At 61.7% G+C, this 21579-nt stretch overlaps 1 protein-coding gene across 2 annotated transcripts in view; it reads left to right on the top strand.

The window, feature by feature from the left end:
- The first annotated feature begins 1989 nt into the window (after window positions 1-1989).
- The window catches only part of c9orf72 (C9orf72-SMCR8 complex subunit), a 42926-nt gene continuing 23336 nt past the window's right edge, over window positions 1990-21579 (top strand). The window contains exons 1-2 of one of the 2 annotated variants that reach the window (XM_087995467.1): window positions 1990-2117; window positions 16146-16468. In XM_087995467.1, the coding sequence (XP_087851593.1) occupies window positions 16196-16468 (273 nt within the window). In that variant the 5' untranslated portion in view covers window positions 1990-2117; window positions 16146-16195. Of the gene's footprint in view, window positions 2118-16145; window positions 16640-21579 lie in introns of both variants that reach the window. The other variant, XM_087995465.1, reaches the window with a different exon arrangement.

The raw sequence follows: 21579 nt of genomic DNA, 5'->3' as shown, positions 1-21579 counted from the left end.
AAGACAATTTATTGGGATAATCCAGTTCATCATCAAACTCTTGGAAAGAATTATATTCTATATAGAGTCACTACTGTGTTTAATTTTATATCTTTTCCTAGTCATGACAGACTAAATTCATTTCCATAAACTCAGGAGCGAAAACAGCCTTTAATTAATTACTGTTCTGAACTAGCTCAGCCGCCTCAATAATCTGTAAGCGTATTGTAACAATCTGTTCAGATATGTTGTGACACATTTCCAGCTCAATTGGGACTTAAACCTGTACCTTAATACTGTACAAATAAGAGCCCTACCTCAATAATCTATTATTTGTAGTATGTTCACTGTTGACATTGTTTATCTAGCTCTGAATCCATTTGTGTTCAGTGTGCATTCTTTTCCATTCTTGAAGTAGGCCCAAAAGCTATTTCTGTCATTCTAGGATGGACCTTAATAACATGGTGAGTCAGGAGGAAAGTATAATTTTAACAATCAATTACATGCTACAAAACTGTTTGTTGTTAAATGCTGAACTTCAACTTGACTTTGGAATCTGTGAACAAACACATTGGAGTGTTATCATCAACCAGGATATCACAGCTGTGAGCTGGGCATGATATAGTTTGCCCCAAACCTCCTGTCCATGCCATGTTCTTAAGATTCGGAGATGCCGGTGTTGGACTGGGGTGTACAAAGTTACAAATCACACAACACCAGGTTATAGTCCAACAGGTTTAATTGTAAGCACTAGCTTTCGGAGCACACAACCACCAGATGTTCTTAAGGTTGCTGTTCTTGAGAATCTGCTGTGGATAAATCGGTTGCTGTTTTGCACATTGCAACAGTGATTAGGGTCCAATATGGCATTGTTGAAACAAAATTCAATAAAATTTAGACGAGACCACCAAAACTGGAAACAAAACAATTTATTACGAACTTGCAAGTAAGGGCTTCAATTGCATAAGCAAATGAGCAAAATAGAACTTAGGTTAGTGTACAGTTATACCCTTTGAGCTGAGTGAGGTCATCTCTCCAGACTCCTAATTACCCAATCTCTCTTACTGTGCCAGACCAATGCCCAGCTGTGCTCCACCCTTATTACTTCCCCCCTCCCCAGGTTGGCAACCTTCCTTTCTGTAAGTGCTGACACATACATTTATTTTGTCGACAATACATCTAGATCTGGTTTAACATTTTGTATCAATTCTGCTGGTACATTCCATCCTCAGTCATTTCATTAACTTGCATCATTTTGTATAGCTCAAGCATTTCGGTTATCTCAGCTTTTTGCTGAAAGCATAATTTTACAAAAAGAACTTTTTGTTACAGTAATTACACACCAAAGTTAGTATTTAATTAACCACAATTATACACTGAAAAGTCCCTAAGTACCTGCAGGGTTAATAGTTCTCTTGCTGTACCCCTTTTCTGTATGCTTTTTCTATATCTGCAAAAACAACACTTTACCCCATTTCTAACAGGGTCCAATATGGCATTGTTGGCTACAAAGTGTTTTGAGAAGACTTAAAGTTATGAAATGCACTGTATGAATGTAAATTCTTTCTTCATAATAGAATTGTTACCCCATTGGATCTGAAAACAAAATTCAAGGCTACACTCCCCATCTCCCCCACCCCTCTTAAAAATCTGCTGTCTGATGATAGACATCCTGTGAGACGATTTTGAAGAACGGTAAGCACGTTGTCGATGATATTCTGGCAAATTTCTAGCCGCCTGTCAACATGGGCAAAGCTATCTGGTCATTATCTCTGATGTTTGTGTAAGGTTGTGTGCAATAATACTTGTTACTAAGCACTTCAACTTTTTGACTGGGGGGCGCTGGACACTAGTATTTTCGAAATTAAAATCAATACTTGGCATGGAGTGTGTATCAGGTGAAAGTTTGAACAGGAGCGAGTGACGGAGACCCGGAGTCGCCACGCGGCCTGCTAAAGCCGTTAAACCGTCGCTCAATTTGAAACTGCAGCAGTTAAACTGCCGTCTTAGCCCCGCCCCCGGTTCGGCCGGAAGTGACGTATACGGAGCGGCTGGTTCCGTGTTTACATTGCAGCCAGATTTCAGAGAGACAGAAAATAGAGATGTAGAGCCCACGGTGGTGACCGGAGAAAGTCGAGGTTCGGGATGGGGAGTGTTAGAGGGCGGTGTATGGAATTAGGCAAGGGGGAGGTGGGGAGAGGGCGCGCGCGGTGTTGGAGAGCAGGGGCTCCCAGCGAGTGCGAATGGGTTGAGGAGCCGGAAAGGGGCGAAGGGGCAAGAGCGAGGGGTGGGGGAAGACGGGGTGCAGGAGAGAGGCGTGGTGGTGGAGATGGGGGTGCAGGAGAGAGGGGTACAGGTGGGGGGAGAGATAGGGAGGTGGGGGAGAGATGGGGCTGCGGGCAGGAGGGGTGGAGATGTGGGTGGGGGCAGGTGGAGGGAAGTGGTGATGGGGTTAGGGGAAGAAGTGGCAGAGATGAGGGTGCAGGAGAGAAATGGCATGCAGGAGAGTGGGGTGTGCGGACAAGGGGGTGCAGGAGTGAGGGGGGGGAGTAGAGATGGGGGTGCATGAGAGAGATGGGGAGGAGAGTTGTGGGGTCAGGAGGGTTGAGGGGTACGGGAGAGTGGGGTGGGGGAGATGGGGGTGCAGGAGAGGGGTGGGGCAGATCGAGGTGCAGGAGAGAGATGGGGATGGGGGTGCGGGCGAGAGTGGTGGAGGGGTGAGCGGAGATGGGGGTGTGGACGGGAGGGGGACAGAGGTAGGGGTGCGGGTGGGAGGAGTGGCGGGGTGCGGAGAGCGTGGTGTGGGTGGGATGGGTGGGGAGTAGCGGAGATAGTGGTGCGGGAGGGGGACAGAGGTAGGGGTGCGGGCAGGAGGAGTGGCGGGGTGCAGAGAGCGTGGTGTGGGCGGGATGGGTGGGGAGGAGCGGAGATGGTGGTGCGGGCAGGAGGGGTGGAGGTGAACGGAGATGGTGGTGCGGGCGGGAGGGGGGAGGAGATGGGGGTGCGGGCGGGAGGCAGGGCGAGGGGATGGGGAGCGGGCGGGTGGGAGGAGGAGGCGATGGTGGTGAGGGTGGGAGGGGGAGGAGATGGGAGAGCGGGCAGGAGAGGGGGGAGGAGATGGGAGAGCGGGCAGGAGAGGGGGGAGGAGATGGGAGAGCGGGCAGGAGAGGGGGGAGGAGATGGGAGAGCGGGCAGGAGAGGGGGGAGGAGATGGGAGAGCGGGCAGGAGAGGGGGGAGGAGATGGGAGAGCGGGCAGGAGAGGGGGGAGGAGATGGGAGAGCGGGCAGGAGAGGGGGGAGGAGATGGGAGAGCGGGCAGGAGAGGCGGGAGGGGGGAGGAGATGGGAGAGCGGGCGGGAGGCAGAGGGAGGAGCTGGGAGAGTGGGCGGGAGGCAGAGGGAGGAGCTGGGAGAGCGGGCGGGAGGAGCTGGGAGAGCGGGCGGGAGGCAGAGGGAGGAGCTGGGAGAGCGGGCGGGAGGCAGAGGGTGGAGATGGGAGAGCGGGCGGGAGGCAGAGGGAGGAGATGGGAGAGCGGGCGGGAGGCAGAGGGAGGAGTTGGGAGAGCGGGCGGGAGGCAGAGGGAGGAGATGGGAGAGCGGGCAGGAGAGGCGGGAGGGGGGAGGAGATGGGAGAGGGGGGAGGAGATGGGAGAGCGGGCGGGAGAGGGGGGAGGAGATGGGAGAGCGGGCGGGAGAGGGGGGAGGAGATGGGAGAGCGGGCGGGAGAGGGGGGAGGAGATGGGAGAGCGGGCGGGAGAGGGGGGAGGAGATGGGAGAGCGGGCGGGGGAGGGGGGAGGAGATGGGAGAGCGGGCGGGGGAGGGGGGAGGAGATGGGAGAGCGGGCGGGAGAGGGGGGAGGAGATGGGAGAGCGGGCGGGGGAGGGGGGAGGAGATGGGAGAGCGGGCGGGAGGGGGGAGATGGGGGTGCTGGCATGGGCGGGGAGATGGGGGTGCAGGCGGGAGGGTAGAGGAGATGGGGGTGCTGGCGGGAGGGGGGAGGAGGAGATGGGGGTGCTGGCGGGAGGGGGGAGGAGGAGATGGGGGTGCTGGCGGGAGGGGGGAGATGGGGGTGCTGGCGGGAGGGGGGAGATGGGGGTGCTGGCGGGAGGGGGGAGATGGGGGTGCTGGCGGGAGGGGGGAGATGGGGGTGCTGGCGGGAGGGGGGAGATGGGGGTGCTGGCGGGAGGGGGGAGATGGGGGTGCTGGCGGGAGGGGGGAGATGGGGGTGCTGGCGGGAGGGGGGAGATGGGGGTGCGGGCGGGAGGGGGGAGATGGGGGTGCGGGCGGGAGGGGGGAGGAGGAGATGGGGGTGCTGGCGGGAGGGGGGAGGTGATGGGGGTGCGGGCGGGAGGGGGGAGGTGATGGGGGTGCGGGCGGGAGGGGGGAGGTGATGGGGGTGCGGGCGGGAGGGGGGAGGTGATGGGGGTGCGGGCGGGAGGGGGGAGGTGATGGGGGTGCGGGCGGGAGGGGGGAGGTGATGGGGGTGCGGGCGGGAGGGGGGAGGTGATGGGGGTGCGGGCGGGAGGGGGGAGGTGATGGGGGTGCGGGCGGGAGGGGGGAGATGGGGGTGCAGGCGGGAGGGTAGAGGAGATGGGGGTGCTGGCGGGAGGGGGGAGGAGGAGATGGGGGTGCTGGCGGGAGGGGGAGGTGATGGGGGTGCTGGCGGGAGGGGGAGGTAATGGGGGTGCGGGGGGGAGGTGATGGGGGTGCGGGCGGGAGGGGGGAGGTGATGGGGGTGCGGGCGGGAGGGGGGAGATGGGGGTGCTGGCATGGGCGGGGAGATGGGGGTGCAGGCGGGAGGGTAGAGGAGATGGGGGTGCGGGCGGGAGGGGGGAGATGGGGGTGCTGGCATGGGCGGGGAGATGGGGGTGCAGGCGGGAGGGTAGAGGAGATGGGGGTGCGGGCGGGAGGGGGGAGATGGGGGTGCTGGCATGGGCGGGGAGATGGGGGTGCTGGCGGGAGGGGGGAGATGGGGGTGCTGGCTGGAGGGGGGAGATGGGGGTGCTGGCGGGAGGGGGGAGATGGGGGTGCTGGCTGGAGGGGGGAGATGGGGGTGCTGGCGGGAGGGGGGAGATGGGGGTGCTGGCGGGAGGGGGGAGATGGGGGTGCTGGCGGGAGGGGGGAGATGGGGGTGCTGGCGGGAGGGGGGAGATGGGGGTGCTGGCGGGAGGGGGGAGATGGGGGTGCTGGCGGGAGGGGGGAGATGGGGGTGCTGGCGGGAGGGGGGAGATGGGGGTGCGGGCGGGAGGGGGGAGATGAGGGTGCGGGCGGGAGGGGGGAGGAGGAGATGGGGGTGCGGGCGGGAGGGGGGAGGAGGAGATGGGGGTGCGGGCGGGAGGGGGGAGGAGGAGATGGGGGTGCGGGCGGGAGGGGGGAGGAGGAGATGGGGGTGCGGGCGGGAGGGGGGAGGAGGAGATGGGGGTGCGGGCGGGAGGGGGGAGGAGGAGATGGGGGTGCGGGCGGGAGGGGGGAGGAGGAGATGGGGGTGCGGGCGGGAGGGGGGAGGAGGAGATGGGGGTGCGGGCGGGAGGGGGGAGGAGGAGATGGGGGTGCGGGCGGGAGGGGGGAGGAGGAGATGGAGGTGCGGGCGGGAGGGGGGAGGAGGAGATGGGGGTGCGGGCGGGAGGGGGGAGGAGGAGATGGGGGTGCGGGCGGGAGGGGGGAGGAGGAGATGGGGGTGCGGGCGGGAGGGGGGAGGAGGAGATGGGGGTGCGGGCGGGAGGGGGGAGGAGGAGATGGGGGTGCGGGCGGGAGGGGGGAGGAGGAGATGGGGGTGCGGGCGGGAGGGGGGAGGAGGAGATGGGGGTGCGGGCGAGCAGATGGGAGAGCGGGCGAGGAGATGGGAGAGCGGGCGGGGGGAGGAGGAGGAGATGGGGGTGAGGGCGGGAGGGGGAGGCGGAGATGGGGGTGAGGGCGGGAGGGGGAGGCGGAGATGGGGGTGAGGGCGGGAGGGGGGAGGAGGAGATGGGGGTGCTGGCATGGGCGGGAGGGGGGAGGCGGAGATGGGGGTGCTGGCATGGGCGGGAGGGGGGAGGCGGAGATGGGGGTGAGGGCGGGAGGGGGGAGGCGGAGATGGGGGTGAGGGCGGGAGGGGCGAGGAGGAGATGGGGGTGCGGGCGGGAGGGGGGAGGAGGAGATGGGGGTGCGGGCGGGAGGGGGGAGGAGGAGATGGGGGTGCGGGCGGGAGGGGGGAGGAGGAGATGGGGGTGCTGGCATGGGCGGGAGTGGGGAGGCGGAGATGGGGGTGAGGGCGGGAGGGGGGAGGAGGAGATGGGGGTGCTGGCATGGGCGGGAGGGGGGAGGCGGAGATGGGGGTGAGGGGGGGAGGCGGAGATGGGGGTGAGGGCGGGAGGGGGGAGGAGGAGATGGGGGTGCGGGCGGGAGGGGGGAGGAGGAGATGGGGGTGCTGGCATGGGCGGGAGTGGGGAGGCGGAGATGGGGGTGAGGGCGGGAGGGGGGAGGAGGAGATGGGGGTGCGGGCGGGAGGGGGGAGGAGGAGATGGGGGTGCTGGCATGGGCGGGAGTGGGGAGGCGGAGATGGGGGTGAGGGCGGGAGGGGGGAGGAGGAGATGGGGGTGCGGGCGGGAGGGGGGAGGAGGAGATGGGGGTGCGGGCGGGAGGGGGGAGGCGGAGATGGGGGTGCGGGCGGGAGGGGGGAGGAGGAGATGGGGGTGCGGGCGGGAGGGGGGAGGAGGAGATGGGGGTGCGGGCGGGAGGGGGGAGGAGGAGATGGGGGTGCGGGCGGGAGGGGGGAGGAGGAGATGGGGGTGCGGGCGGGAGGGGGGAGGAGGAGATGGGGGTGCGGGCGGGAGGGGGGAGGAGGAGATGGGGGTGCGGGCGGGAGGGGGGAGGAGGAGATGGGGGTGCGGGCGGGAGGGGGGAGGAGGAGATGGGGGTGCGGGCGGGAGGGGGGAGGAGGAGATGGGGGTGCGGGCGGGAGGGGGGAGGAGGAGATGGGGGTGCGGGCGGGAGGGGGGAGGAGGAGATGGGGGTGCGGGCGGGAGGGGGGAGGAGGAGATGGGGGTGCGGGCGGGAGGGGGGAGGAGGAGATGGGGGTGCGGGCGGGAGGGGGGAGGAGGAGATGGGGGTGCGGGCGGGAGGGGGGAGGAGGAGATGGGGGTGCGGGCGGGAGGGGGGAGGAGGAGATGGGGGTGCGGGCGGGAGGGGGAGGTGATGGGGGTGCGGGCGGGAGGGGGTAGGTGATGGGGGTGCGGGCGAGCAGATGGGAGAGCGGGCGAGGAGATGGGAGAGCGGGCGGGGGAGGAGGAGGAGATGGGGGTGAGGGCGGGAGGGGGAGGCGGAGATGGGGGTGAGGGCGGGAGGGGGAGGCGGAGATGGGGGTGAGGGCGGGAGGGGGGGAGGAGGAGATGGGGGTGCTGGCATGGGCGGGAGGGGGGAGGCGGAGATGGGGGTGCTGGCATGGGCGGGAGGGGGGAGGCGGAGATGGGGGTGAGGGCGGGAGGGGCGAGGAGGAGATGGGGGTGCGGGCGGGAGGGGGGAGGAGGAGATGGGGGTGCGGGCGGGAGGGGGGAGGAGGAGATGGGGGTGCTGGCATGGGCGGGAGTGGGGAGGCGGAGATGGGGGTGAGGGCGGGAGGGGGGAGGAGGAGATGGGGGTGCTGGCATGGGCGGGAGGGGGGAGGCGGAGATGGGGGTGAGGGGGGGAGGCGGAGATGGGGGTGAGGGCGGGAGGGGGGAGGAGGAGATGGGGGTGCGGGCGGGAGGGGGGAGGAGGAGATGGGGGTGCTGGCATGGGCGGGAGTGGGGAGGCGGAGATGGGGGTGAGGGCGGGAGGGGGGAGGAGGAGATGGGGGTGCGGGCGGGAGGGGGGAGGAGGAGATGGGGGTGCTGGCATGGGCGGGAGTGGGGAGGCGGAGATGGGGGTGAGGGCGGGAGGGGGGAGGAGGAGATGGGGGTGCGGGCGGGAGGGGGGAGGAGGAGATGGGGGTGCTGGCATGGGCGGGAGTGGGGAGGCGGAGATGGGGGTGAGGGCGGGAGGGGGGAGGAGGAGATGGGGGTGCGGGCGGGAGGGGGAGGAGGAGATGGGGGTGCGGGCGGGAGGGGGAGGAGGAGATGGGGGTGCGGGCGGGAGGGGGAGGAGGAGATGGGGGTGCGGGCGGGAGGGGGAGGAGGAGATGGGGGTGCGGGCGGGAGGGGGAGGAGGAGATGGGGGTGCGGGCGGGAGGGGGAGGAGGAGATGGGGGTGCGGGCGGGAGGGGGAGGGGGGAGATGTGGGTGCGGGCGGGAGGGGGAGGTGATGGGGGTGCGGGCGGGAGGGGGAGGTGATGGGGGTGCGGGCGGGAGGGGGAGGTGATGGGGGTGCGGGCGGGAGGGGGAGGTGATGGGGGTGCGGGCGGGAGGGGGGAGATGGGGGTGCTGGCATGGGCGGGGAGATGGGGGTGCAGGCGGGAGGGCAGAGGAGATGGGGGTGCAGGCGGGAGGGTAGAGGAGATGGGGGTGCTGGCGGGAGGGGGGAGATGGGGGTGCTGGCGGGAGGGGGGAGATGGTGGTGCTGGCGGGAGGGGGGAGATGGGGGTGCTGGCGGGAGGGGGGAGATGGGGGTGCGGGCGGGAGGGGGGAGGAGGAGATGGGGGTGCGGGCGGGAGGGGGGAGGAGGAGATGGGGGTGCTGGCGGGAGGGGGAGGTGATGGGGGTGCGGGCGGGAGGGGGGAGGTGATGGGGGTGCGGGCGGGAGGGGGGAGGTGATGGGGGTGCGGGCGGGAGGGGGGAGATGGGGGTGCAGGCGGGAGGGTAGAGGAGATGGGGGTGCTGGCGGGAGGGGGGAGGAGGAGATGGGGGTGCTGGCGGGAGGGGGGAGGTGATGGGGGTGCGGGCGGGAGGGGGGAGGAGGAGATGGGGGTGCGGGCGGGAGGGGGGAGGAGGAGATGGGTGTGCGGGCGGGAGGGGGGAGGAGGAGATGGGGGTGCGGGCGGGAGGGGGGAGGAGGAGATGGGGGTGCGGGCGGGAGGGGGGAGGAGGAGATGGGGGTGCGGGCGGGAGGGGGGAGGAGGAGATGGGGGTGCGGGCGGGAGGGGGGAGGAGGAGATGGGGGTGCGGGCGGGAGGGGGGAGGAGGAGATGGGGGTGCGGGCGGGAGGGGGGAGGAGGAGATGGGGGTGCTGGCATGGGCGGGGAGATGGGGGTGCAGGCGGAAGGGTAGAGGAGATGGGGGTGCAGGCGGGAGGGTAGAGGAGATGGGGGTGCTGGCGGGAGGGGGGAGGAGGAGATGGGGGTGCTGGCGGGCGGGGGGAGGAGGAGATGGGGGTGCTGGCATTGGCGGGGAGATGGGGGTGCTGGCGGGAGGGGGGAGGAGGAGATGGGGGTGCTGGCATGGGCGGGGAGATGGGGGTGCTGGCGGGAGGGGGGAGGAGGAGATGGGGGTGCTGGCGGGCGGGGGGAGGAGGAGATGGGGGTGCTGGCATTGGCGGGGAGATGGGGGTGCGGGCGGGAGGGGGGAGGAGGAGATGGGGGTGCGGGCGGGAGGGGGGAGGAGGAGATGGGGGTGCGGGCGGGAGGGGGGAGGAGGAGGTGGGGGTGCGGGCGGGAGGGGGGAGGAGGAGGTGGGGCTGCGGGCGGGAGGGGGGAGGAGGAGGTGGGGCTGCGGGCGGGACGGGGGAGGAGGAGGTGGGGGTGCGGGCGGGAGGGGGGAGGAGGAGGTGGGGGTGCGGGCGGGAGGGGGGAGGAGGAGGTGGGGGTGCGGGCGGGAGGGGGGAGGAGGAGGTGGGGGTGCGGGCGGGAGGGGGGAGGAGGAGATGGGGGTGCTGGCATGGGCGGGGAGATGGGGGTGCAGGCGGGAGGGTAGAGGAGATGGGGGTGCTGGCGGGAGGGGGGAGGAGGAGATGGGGGTGCTGGCGGGAGGGGAAAGGAGGAGATGGGGGTGAAGGCGGGAGGGGGAGGTGATGGGGGTGAAGGCGGGAGGGGGAGGTGATGGGGGTGCGGGCGGGAGGGGGAGGTGATGGGGGTGCGGGCAGGAGGGGGGAGGTGATGGGGGTGCGGGCAGGAGGGGGGAGGTGATGGGGGTGCGGGCGGGAGGGGGGAGGAGATGGGGTGCGGGCGGGAGGCAGGTGGAGGCAGGGGGAGGAGATGGGGTGCGGGCGGGAGGCAGGGGGAGGAGATGGGGAGCGGGCGGGAGGGGGGAGGAGGAGATGGGGGTGCTGGCATGGGCGGGGAGATGGGGGTGCTGGCATGGGCGGGGAGATGGGGGTGCGGGCGGGAGGGGGAGGTGATGGGGGTGCAGGCGGGAGGGGGAGATGGGGTGCGGGTGGGAGGGGGAGGAGGAGATGGGGGTGCTGGCATGGGCGGGGAGATGGGGGTGCGGGCGGGAGGGGGAGGTGATGGGGGTGCAGGCGGGAGGGGTGAGGAGAGGGGTTGCGGGCGGGAGGGGGGAGGAGATGGGGGTGCTGGCATGGGCGGGGAGATGGGGGTGCAGGGGGGAGGAGGAGATGGGGTGCGGGTGTGAGGGGGAGGAGGAGATGGGGTTGCTGGCATGGGCGGGGAGATGGGGGTGCAGGGGGGAGGAGGAGATGGGGTGCGGGTGGGAGGGGGAGGAGGAGATGGGGGTGCGGGTGGGAGGGGGAGGAGGAGATGGGGGTGCGGGTGGGAGGGGGAGGAGGAGATGGGGGTGCCGGCGGGAGGGGGAGGTGATGGGGGTGCGGGCGGGAGGGGGGAGGAGAGTGGGTGCGGGCGGGAGGGGGGGAGGAGATGGGGGTGCTGGCATGGGCGGGGAGATGGGGGTGCGGGCGGGAAAGGGAGGAGGAGAGGGGGTGCGGGCGGGAAAGGGAGGAGGAGAGGGGGGTGCGGGCGGGAAAGGGAGGAGGAGAGGGGGTGCGGGCGGGAGAGGGAGGAGGAGAGGGGGTGCGGGAGAGGGAGGAGGAGAGGGGGTGCGGGCGGGAGGGTGGAGGAGATGGGGGTGCTGGCATGGGCGGGGAGATGGGGGTGCAGGGGGGAGGAGGAGATGGGGTGCGGGTGGGAGGGGGAGGAGGAGATGGGGGTGCGGGCGGGAGGGGATGGGGGTGCTGGCATGGGCGGGGAGATGGGGGTGCGGGCGGGAGAGGGAGGAGGAGAGGGGGTGCGGGCGGGAGAGGGAGGAGGAGAGGGGGTGCGGGCGGGAGAGGGAGGAGGAGAGGGGGTGCGGGCGGGAGAGGGAGGAGGAGAGGGGGTGCGGGCGGGAGAGGGAGGAGGAGAGGGGGTGCGGGCGGGAGAGGGAGGAGGAGAGGGGGTACGGGCGGGAGAGGGAGGAGGAGAGGGGGTGCGGGCGGGAGAGGGAGGAGGAGAGGGGGTGCGGGCGGGAGGGTGGAGGAGATGGGGGTGCTGGCATGGGCGGGGAGATGTGGGTGCAGGCGAAGGGTGGAGGAGATGGGGGTGCTGGCATGGGCGGGGAGATGGGGGTGCGGGCGGGAGGGGGAGGAGGAGAGGGGGTGCGGGTGGGAGGGGGAGGAGGAGAGGGGGGTGCGTGCGGGAGGGGGAGGAGGAGAGGGGGGTGCGGGCGGGAGGGGGAGGAGGAGAGGGGGGTGCGGGCGGGAGGGGGAGGAGGAGAGGGGGTGCGGGCGGGAGGGGGAGGAGGAGAGGGGGGTGCGGGCGGGAGGGGGAGGAGGAGAGGGGGGTGCGGGCGGGAGGGGGAGGAGGAGAGGTGGGTGCGGGCGGGAGGGGAGGAGGATAGGGGGTGCGGGCGGGAGGGGGAGGAGATGGGGAGCGGGCGGGAGGGGGAGGAGAGGGGGGGCGAATGGGACGGGGTGGAGATGGGGGTGCTGGCATGGGCGGGGAGATTGGGGTGCGGGCGGGAGGGGGGAGGAGGAAATGGGGTGCGGGCGGGAGGGGGGAGGAGGAGATGGGGTGCGGGCGGGAGGGGGGAGGAGGAGATGGGGTGCGGGCGGGAGGGGGAGCAGGAGATGGGGGTGCGGGCGGGAGGGGGAGCAGGAGATGGGGGTGCGGGCGGGAGGGGGAGGTGATGGGGTGTGCGGGCGGGAGGGGGGAGGATGGTGTGCGGGCGGGAGGGGGGAGGATGGTGTGCGGGCGGGAGGGGGGAGGATGGTGTGCGGGCGGGAGGGGGGAGGATGGTGTGCGGGCGGGAGGGGGGAGGATGGGGTGCGGGCGGGAGGGGGAGGAGATGGGGGTGCTGGCATGGGCGGGGAGATGGGGGTGTAGGCGCGAGGGGGGAGGAGATGGGGGTGCGGGCGGGAGGGGGAGGAGATGGGGGTGCGGGCGGGAGGGGGAGGAGATGGGGGTGTTAGGCGGGAGGGGGAGGAGATGGGGGTGCGGGCGGGAGGGGGAGGAGATGGGGGTGCGGGCGGGAGGGGGAGGAGATGGGGGTGCGGGCGGGAGGGGGAGGAGATGGGGGTGCGGGCGGGAGGGGGAGGAGATGGGGGTGCGGGCGGGAGGGGGAGGAGATGGGGGTGCGGGCGGGAGGGGGAGGAGATGGGGGTGCGGGCGGGAGGGGGGAGGAGGAGATGGGGGTGCGGGCGGGTGGGGGAGGAGGAGAGGGGGTGCGGGCGGGTGGGGGAGGAGGAGAGGGGGTGCGGGCGGGAGGGGGAGGAGGAGAGGGGGTGCGGGCGGGAGGGGGAGGAGGAGAGGGGGTGCGGGCGGGAGGGGGAGGAGGAGAGGGGGAGCGGGCGGGAGGGGGAGGAGGAGAGGGGGAGCGGGCGGGAGGGGGAGGAGGAGAGGGGGAGCGGGCGGGAGGGGGAGGAGGAGAGGGGGAGCGGGCGGGAGGGGGAGGAGGAGAGGGGGAGCGGGCGGGCGGGGGAGGAGGAGACGGGGAGCGGGCGGGAGGGGGAGGGGGAGCGGGCGGGAGGGGGAGGGGGAGCGGGCGGGAGGGGGAGGGGGAGCGGGCGGGAGGGGGAGGAGGAGAGGGGGAGCGGGCGGGAGGGGGAGGAGGAGAGGGGGAGCGGGCGGGAGGGGGAGGAGGAGAGGGGGAGCGGGCGGGAGGGGGAGGGGGAGCGGGCGGGAGGGGGAGGAGGAGAGGGGGAGCGGGCGGGAGGGGGAGGAGGAGAGGGGGGGGCGGGCGGGTGGGGGAGGAGGAGAGGGGGGGCGGGCGGGAGGGGGAGGAGGAGAGGGGGGGCGGGCGGGAGGGGGAGGAGGAGAGGGGGGGCGGGCGGGAGGGGGAGGAGGAGAGGGGGGTGCGGGCGGGAGGGGGAGGAGGAGAGGGGGGTGCGGGCGGGAGGAGAGGGGGAGCGGGCGGGAGGGGGAGGAGGAGAGGGGGGGGCGGGCGGGAGGGGGAGGAGGAGAGGGGGGGGGCGGGCGGGAGGGGGGAGGAGAGGGGGGTGCGGGCGGGAGGGGGGAGGAGGAGAGGGGGGTGCGGGCGGGAGGGGGGAGGAGATGGGGGTGCGGGCGGGAGGGGGTAGGAGATGGGGTGCGGGCGGGAGGGGGTAGGAGATGGGGTGCGGGCGGGAGGGGGTAGGAGATGGGGTGCGGGCGGGAGGCAGGGGGAGGAGATGGGGTGCAGGCGGGAGGCAGGGGGAGGGTGCAGGCGAAGGGTGGAGGAGATGGGGGTGCAGGCATGGGCGGGGAGATGGGGGTGCGGGCGGGAGAGGGAGGAGGAGATGGGGGTGCAGGCGGGAGGGTGGAGGAGGAGAAGGGGGTGCGGGCGGGAGGGTGGAGGAGGAGATGGGGGTGCGGGCGGGAGGGGGGAGGAGGAGATGGGGGTGCGGGCGGGAGGGGGAGGTGATGGGGGTGCGGGCGGGAGGGGGAGGTGATGGGGGTGCGGGCGGGAGGGGGAGGTGATGGGGGTGCGGGCGGGAGGGGGAGGTGATGGGGGTGCGGGCGGGAGGGGGGTGGAGAGGGGGTGCGGGCGGGAGGGGGGTGGAGAGGGGGTGCGGGCGGGAGGGGGGAGGAGATGGGGTGCGGGCGGGAGGGGGAGGAGGAGAGGGGGAGCGGGCGGGAGGGGGAGAAGGAGAGGGGGTGCGGGCGGGAGGGGGAGGAGGAGAGGGGGAGCGGGCGGGACGGGGAGGAGGAGAGGGGGAGCGGGGAGGAGGGGGAGGAAGAGAGGGGGTGCGGGCGGGAGGGGGAGGAGGAGAGGGGGGTGCGCGCGTGAGGGGGAGGAGGAGAGGCGGGTGCGGGTGGGAGGGGGGAGGAAATTGGGGTGCGGGCGGGAGGGGGAGGAGGAGAGGGGGTGCGGGCGGGAGGGGGGAGGAGATGGGGGTGCGGGCGGGAGGGGGTAGGAGATGGGGTGCGGGCGGGAGGCAGGGGGAGGAGATGGGGTGCGGGCGGGAGGCAGGGGGAGGAGATGGGGTGCGGGCGGGAGGCAGGGGGAGGAGATGGGGTGCGGGCGGGAGGCAGGGGGAGGAGATGGGGAGCGGGCGGGAGGCAGGGGGAGGAGATGGGGAGCGGGCGGGAGGAGGAGAGGGGGAGCGGGCGGGAGGAGGAGAGGGGGAGCGGGCGGGAGGTGGAGGAGGAGAGGGGGAGCGGGCGGGAGGTGGAGGAGGGGGAGCGGGCGGGAGGTGGAGGAGGAGAGGGGGAGCGGGCGGGACGGGGAGGAGGGGGAGCGGGCGGGAGGTGGAGGAGGAGAGGGGGAGCGGGCGGGAGGGGGAGGAGGAGAGGGGGATGGGCGTGAGGGGAGGAGATGGGGGTGCGGACGGGAGGGGAGGAGATGGGGTGCGGGTGGGAGGCAGGGGGAGGAGATGGGGAGAGAGCATGGGCGGGGAGATGGGGGTGCGGGCGGGAGGCAGGGGGAGGAGATGGGGAGCGGGCGGGAGGCAGGGTGAGGAGATGGGGGGTGGGAGGGGGAGGTGATGGGGTGCGGGCGGGAGGGGTGGAGATGGGGGTGGGTGTTTTGAGGGGCATGGTGGGGGCAGGTGGAGGGGCTTGGCAATGAAGTGGGGGGTGCGGTGGATGCACGTAGGGGAGGGTGGGGTGTCAGAGATGGGGGTGCAGGGGCGAGGTGTGGGGGTGACGAAAAAGGGGCAGGAGACAAGTGTGAGGGGGTAGAAAGTTGGGATGGCAGGGAGGATGGTGTGTTGGAGATGGGCAGAGTGGAGGGGAGCGAAGGAGGCAGGAGAGAGGGGTGAAGTTGGCAGGGTTGAGGGGGCAGCAGTGTGGGTTGGGTGTGAGGGGACAGAAGTGAAGAGGAGGGAGGCTGGAGGCAGGGGGAGGGGAGAGTGGGGTCAGGTTTGGAGGGGGCAGGTGTGCAGGGGGACGAGTGGAGGCAGGAGTAGAGGGACAAAGGCTGGTGAGGATGAAGGGGGCAGGAGTGAGGTGAATGTGTGGGGCAAGGGGCAGGAGTGAAGGGGAGGATGGGGACAAGAGGCAATGGAGGAAGGGGTGGGGTGAAGGGAGAAGGGGATGATGAGTGAGGGGAGGGCGGAGCAGGGTTGATGGGGCAGGAGAGTGGGTTGAGGGGGAGGAGTGCAGCAGGAGAGGGGGCAGGAGATTGGGCAGGGTGAGGAGTGCAGTAGGCGAAAGGGGTGAGGGGAGGGGGACAGGAGAGATGGGTGGAAGGGAGCAGCAGGCAGGGGTGGAGAGGAAGATGTAGGAGGAGGTTCTTGGGTAGAAAGGGGTTGTCCGTGGAGGAGTAGTTGTGGAAGATGGGTGGTGCGTGTGGGAGAGAAGGTCTGGGAGCAATGGGGTTGTGCATGTGAGACAGAGAATGGAGGGGGAGTTATCGAGAGGGAGGAAAGCGTGAGAATGGGAGGAAGGAGAGGATGAGATGATGGAGGAGAGGATGTGAGCAAGAGGATGGAGCGAGTTAGAGAAGGGGAAGTTGTCAGGAGGGAAGAGGGCAGGATGGAGGAGGTGCAATAGATTTAAAGGGCAAGAGCAGTGGGATGGGTTAAGGAGAAACAAAGTGAGGGATTGAAAAGTTTGAAAGGAGTGAGGGATGTAGAAGGTAAAGGAAAGGGAGAAGAGTATGGAGAGGCAGGGAGGGAGGTTTGATGGAAGAAGGTGGAGGGAGAGACTCGGACAAAGGATTGGGAGAATGATTCGGAGACCATGGGGAGGGAAAGAGTGAGAGAGAAAAACATGGAGATGTGGGTGTGCCAAGGAGAGACAGACTGATAGACAGAGGCTGAGGGGAAAATGAAAAGGGAAAACTGGGGCGAGATAGGCGGATTAACGAGCATGGTTACAGAATAGTTAGGGAAGGTTGAATTGAGGAAAAAGTCAGGGTACAGATTGCAGAATTCCAGTTTTTTTGAATGTATCCCATAAAATGATTTTTGTGCATTTTTCTCTTTAGATACTTTTTACAGTGGGCATTCACACACTATCTCTGTCAGAGGTGAAAATATGTCTTCTGCCTGTCCACCTCAGTCACCAGCTGTTGCAAAAACAGAGATTCCCTTGGACAGTGGGTCACCTTTGTTGGCTGCTACTTTTGCGTACTGGGACAACATTCTTGGCCCGAGAGTGAGACATATCTGGGCTCCAAAAAGTGAACAGCTGCTGCTAAGTGATGGCGAAATAACATTTTTGGCAAACCACACCTTAAATGGCGAGATTCTTCGGAGTGCCAAAAGTGGTGCTATCGATGTCAAGTTTTTTGTACTGTCAGAGAAAGGGGTAATCATCATCTCATTGATATTTGATGGCAATATGAATGGTGACCGTAGTACTTATGCTCTATCAGTAATATTGCCACAAACTGAACTAAGTTTCTACCTACCTCTGCATAGATTGTGTGTGGACAGACTAACACACATTATTAGAAAAGGAAGAATATGGATGTATAAGGTAAGTATTTAGTAAATAAATGCTTTGTGTTCCAATTCTCATACCTTGGAATCTGCTAACATTAACTACTTTTTCGATTTGCAACACGATTGAGAAATGTTATTGAGTCTACACTTTGAACATTATGGACAAGGGGGATGAATTGCCAAAATGCTTTGGGTGACATGGCCAGTCCTGTGCTATATGTCTATTGCTAATATTTTTCTTGCGCATTCAGAAGCAGCAGGGTAGTGTTCTCTGAACACAGCCATGAGTCTCTTCAGAGCAGGTGGACACTCTGCTTAAATCCTTCACTGTTGATGTGGCACATGAATCATGCAGTCATGAAGATTCCAGGTTTGATTGTGGTCTGTTCTGTTAATTCATTCAGTGTGAATGATGCACAAATGGAAACTTAAATCTTCCTAGAGTACAACTGTGGTCATCCAGAACAGAACTTGGAAGCAAATTCTAACTCATTGCTGGGACAAAGTTTAATTTGCATTTTGTTGAAGTCGTACCGACATTCAAAATGAAAGCTTAATTGAAAAAGAAGCAGGAAGCAGAAAAGGTACCTCTGGAAATGAAACTGAATTTAATCATTTCTAAGGAAACTAAAAAGAAGCTGAGGGTGAAGAATCAAAGCTGAAATCCTTTAGAAAGATATAAAGGGAACACATCAGTCCAAGGTGAACATTTGCAATTTCACCTGCTGCTGATGGCTGACAACACATCATGGATGCTTAGTCTAGATCTGCTCGTTGTTCAATCTGTTTGGAATCTACCCCATTTAGCATGGTGGTATTGCCACGCAACACAATGGAATATAACTTCAATATGAAAAATTGGTTTATTCTCCATAAAGCCTGTGCAGTGGTTACTCATACTGATATGTCCTGGACATAATGCGGGGAGCTGGGGTTTGGTGGTGGTATGGTGTGGTCCATGCTAATCAGATTTCCTTGTACATGTTTGACCTGATGGCATTAGACTCCATTGGGTCTGGAATCAATGCTGAGCACTCTCAGGGCAGCTTCTCTCCAACGATATATCACTTTGCCACCGACTCTGCTAGGCCTACCCTTTTGGTGGGCCAGGATGTATCCAGTGGTGTCTGGAGCACAGTCATACTCATGGGACCTTACAGTGCCAAGCTATTGCTTGAATAGTGTGTGAGATAGCTTGCCTAATTTTGGCACTAGCCCCCAGATATTAAGGAGGACTTTGTAGGGTCAAGAGGACTGAATTTGCTATTGTTATTTCCATTGCCAAGGTCCATGCTGGGTGTTTCATCTGGTTTAATTCCTTTGAGATTTTTAAGCACTTTTGCTCTGATCACTGAGGGTAGATGAGACTCTGATGTGGAAGACAGATGTGAAACATGATCTAGATGATGTAGAGTCCCTTTGGGTGGAAGTAAAATAGCACGGGAAAGAACACATTGTTAGGGAGTATTGTACAGATCCTAAATAACAGCCAAGCTGCAGCAAAGACTATAAATCTACAAATAAAGGAACATGTAAAAAGAATGGAGTAATAATCACCTTCATGTTGATTATATTAATGAAATTGGAAAGGATAGAATGTATTAGAGTTACTTTCCTAGAACAATATGTCATGGAGCCAACCAGGGAGCAAGCTATCTTGGATCTGGTAATGGGTAATGAGGCAGGTCTAAATGACTTTAGAAGTAAAATATCCCCCAGGAAGTAGTGATTGTACCATGATAGAATTTAATATTCAGTTTGAGAATGAGAAACTTAGTTGGGAACAGCTCTTTAATCTTAAGGGGAATTATAATGAAATGATGATAGAGTTAGCTAAACTGAACTGGGTGGATAGATTAGTGGGAAAGACATTTAAGGAAGTAATGCAAGACTGTCAGCAAAAATATACACCAGTAAGTAGGAAAAATTCTAAGAGAGAGATAAACGATCATAGCTAACCAAGGAAGTTAAGGTGAGCATTAAACTGAAAGTAAATGCATATCAGGATGCAAAAGTCAGAATCCAGCAAAGATGGAATACAAAGATAATAGAGAAAATATACTGAGCGTAGACTAGTGAGGAATATAAAAACTGACAGTAACAACTTCTTTATAAAAAGGAAGAGAGAGGTCAGACTAAACATCGAGTCCACTTAGAAAATGAATCTAGGAAGATGACTATAGGGATCAAGAAAATGGCAGAGGAGGTAAACAGATATTTTGCATCAGTTTTTATGGTGGAGTATATTTCGAACAACCCTTTAGTACTAAATAATATGGAGGATGAATTAAGTACTGCCAACATTACTAAAAAAGTATTAGACAAACCAGTGGAGCAATAGGCAGGTAAGTCCCCTAGCCCTGATGGCTTGCATCCTAGGATTCTAAAACAGGCACCAGCAGAGATAGTGGGCACATTGGTTGTAATTTTCCAAAAATCACTGGATTCTGGTGAAATAAGCTGCCAATATGCAAGGCATGAAGCAGATATCTGTAGTACGATTAGCCTAACATTTATTGTTGGAAAAGTATTGAAATCTATTATTAAGGAATTAATAGCAGAACATTTAGAAAGTAATAATCTAATCAAGCAGAGTCAGCATGACTCCGTGAAAAGGAAATGGTATCTGTGTAATTTATTAGAATTTTTTGAACAAGTCTCAACCAGAGTATTGCATTTGGACTTCCAGAAGGCATTTGACAAGGTACCCACAAATGTTTTAGTCATAAAATAAGACCTCATAGTTTTTGAAGGTAGTATACTGACATAGATAGTGACTTGGGTATTGGGCAGGAAATATTGAGGAGGAAAATGGGGTTCTTTTCAGATTGGCAGCCTGTAATCACGGAGTTCCACAGACATCAGTGTTGCCTGTATAGTTTGCAATATGTATTAATGACTTGTAGGAAGGAAGCGAATGCTGTAGCCAAATATGCAGGCTATCCAAAAATGTCAAAAAGTAATTTACAAGAGGGATACAAGGAGGTTACAGACAGGTTAAGTAAGTGGGCCAGAAGTTGGCAAATAGAGTATAATGTGGGAAAATGTGACGTTTGGAAGAGAGGACGAAAGGAGTATTAAATGGAGCAAAGCTGCAACACAAAGGGACTTGGGGGTACTTGTGCACTAAATCTAGCACACAAGTGAAGCAGGCAATCAGGAAGACTAATAGAAGTCTTAATTTAAGGTGTTGGTGAGACCAGATCTGCAATACTGAGATCAATTTTGGGGCCCCTTATTTAAGGAAAGATATTATTTCATTGGAGGCTATTCAAAGAAGGTTCACCAGAATGATCCTTGGTATAGAGGGATTGTCTTATGAGTAAAGGTAAACTCCACTCATTGGAATTTAGAATAATGAGATGTGATCTCATTGAAATATATAAGATTCTTAAGGGGCTTGACTGAGTTAATGCAGAGAGGGTGTTTCCCCTTGTAAAAGAGTCTCGGACGAGAGGGTATAGTCTCAGAGTAAAGAGTGCAAATTTAAAACTGAGATGAGGAAGATTGAGAGTCTTTGGAATCCAGTGCCACAGAGAGCTGTGAGGGCAGAGTAGCTTTGTATGTTAAAGGCTAAGATAGATTCTTTATCAGTAGGGTAATCGAGGATAATGGGGAAAGGCAGGAATGTGGGATGTGAGAATGGTTGATTCTATTGAATGGTAGAGCAGGATCAAGAGACGTGCTTTTCCTTATCCAATTTCGCACCTCTAATACCATAAGGATGGCAGGTTTCCTTCCCAAACGAACATCACAATATATAGACAATATACATGACTGCGCGAGGACACAGCAGATGCAATATAGTGAAGTGTATGGTAGAATAACTAAAAATTTAATGTTTTTAAATGAAAGGGGACAAAGGAATGCTGAGACTCAGGTGCACCTCAGTGTCTTTGTGCTTTGAGGGATCCTCAGGATTTATGGGCATTATTCTCTGAAGGTGGCGGGGTAAGTTGGTACAGTTAAGAAGGATTACAGCATGCTTGGGTTTATAAATAGAGGCATAGAGTGTAAAAGGAAGGAAGTGATGCTTTACCTCTACAAATCATTGGTCAGACCATATTTGGAGTATAGTGTTCAGTTTTGGACACCTTATTTAAGAAAGAATGTTAATCCCTGGAAAGAGTTCAAAGGAGATTTGCTAGACTGATACCGGGAATGAGGGATTTTAGATATAAGGAAAGATTAGAGAAATACTAAGGGAATTGAAGGTTTATAGGAATGGTGTGGGAAGATGTTTGACTGGGTTGTCAGCCATGTTTTCTCTGAATCAAAGCACCTACAGATGTCCAATTTTGAGTTGCTGGATCTGTACATAGTTTCATTAATTCTTGATGTTAGATGTTAGGATAGATTTTGTGTTTTTTGTTATGTTTTTTGCATAGTAAATATTCTTTTTTAAACTTTGGAATCTTGTGGCTTCTTTCCCTCATTAAATAAGTAGAATTTTGAAGTTTGTCTCTTTATTAAAAAAAATACTTTTCATAATAGAACCAAATTCACAACACTTGGATATTTCTCATGCATTCAGATGGGTAAGGTAGATAATTGTAATATAATGGTTGTTGCTCCACATCTTGAGAAAGGAAGGAGGAGGATAACAGTCTAGACTTTGATTGCAAACTTGCCCATCTTGAACAGCATGTCAACATATGTTCTTTAGGTTCCTGTGTGAATAGTTACTCGAAAGGTGCTCAGAGCTCATGAAATCAAACCCTAGTAGTGGCTAATCCCAACAGGAGAGGAAAGAGGGAAAAATTATTAGTATTTTCGCCAAACAGTATCTCGTATAACAATATAAATGGCTGGTGCTGATTTTCCTTTAGCTGGCATCTGCTCAGTGTGCTTCTATGAGGTTTATGCTTGCTGTTCTATTTGGTCCAAATTAGCAAGTCACACAGATTCTAAATGCTTACCATCTTGGCTGCTATTCACACATTTCTCTGTGGGCATTTGTTTTGTTTGCTCTCA

The sequence above is a fragment of the Chiloscyllium plagiosum genome, unplaced genomic scaffold (assembly GCF_037043375.1).
Source record: "Chiloscyllium plagiosum isolate Xiang-an unplaced genomic scaffold, Cpla_swu_hap1 HiC_scaffold_2, whole genome shotgun sequence".
In the NCBI taxonomy this organism is placed as follows: domain Eukaryota; kingdom Metazoa; phylum Chordata; class Chondrichthyes; order Orectolobiformes; family Hemiscylliidae; genus Chiloscyllium; species Chiloscyllium plagiosum.
The sequence above is the reverse complement of the archived record's forward strand: the minus strand, read 5'-3'. Positions and strand labels throughout refer to the sequence as shown.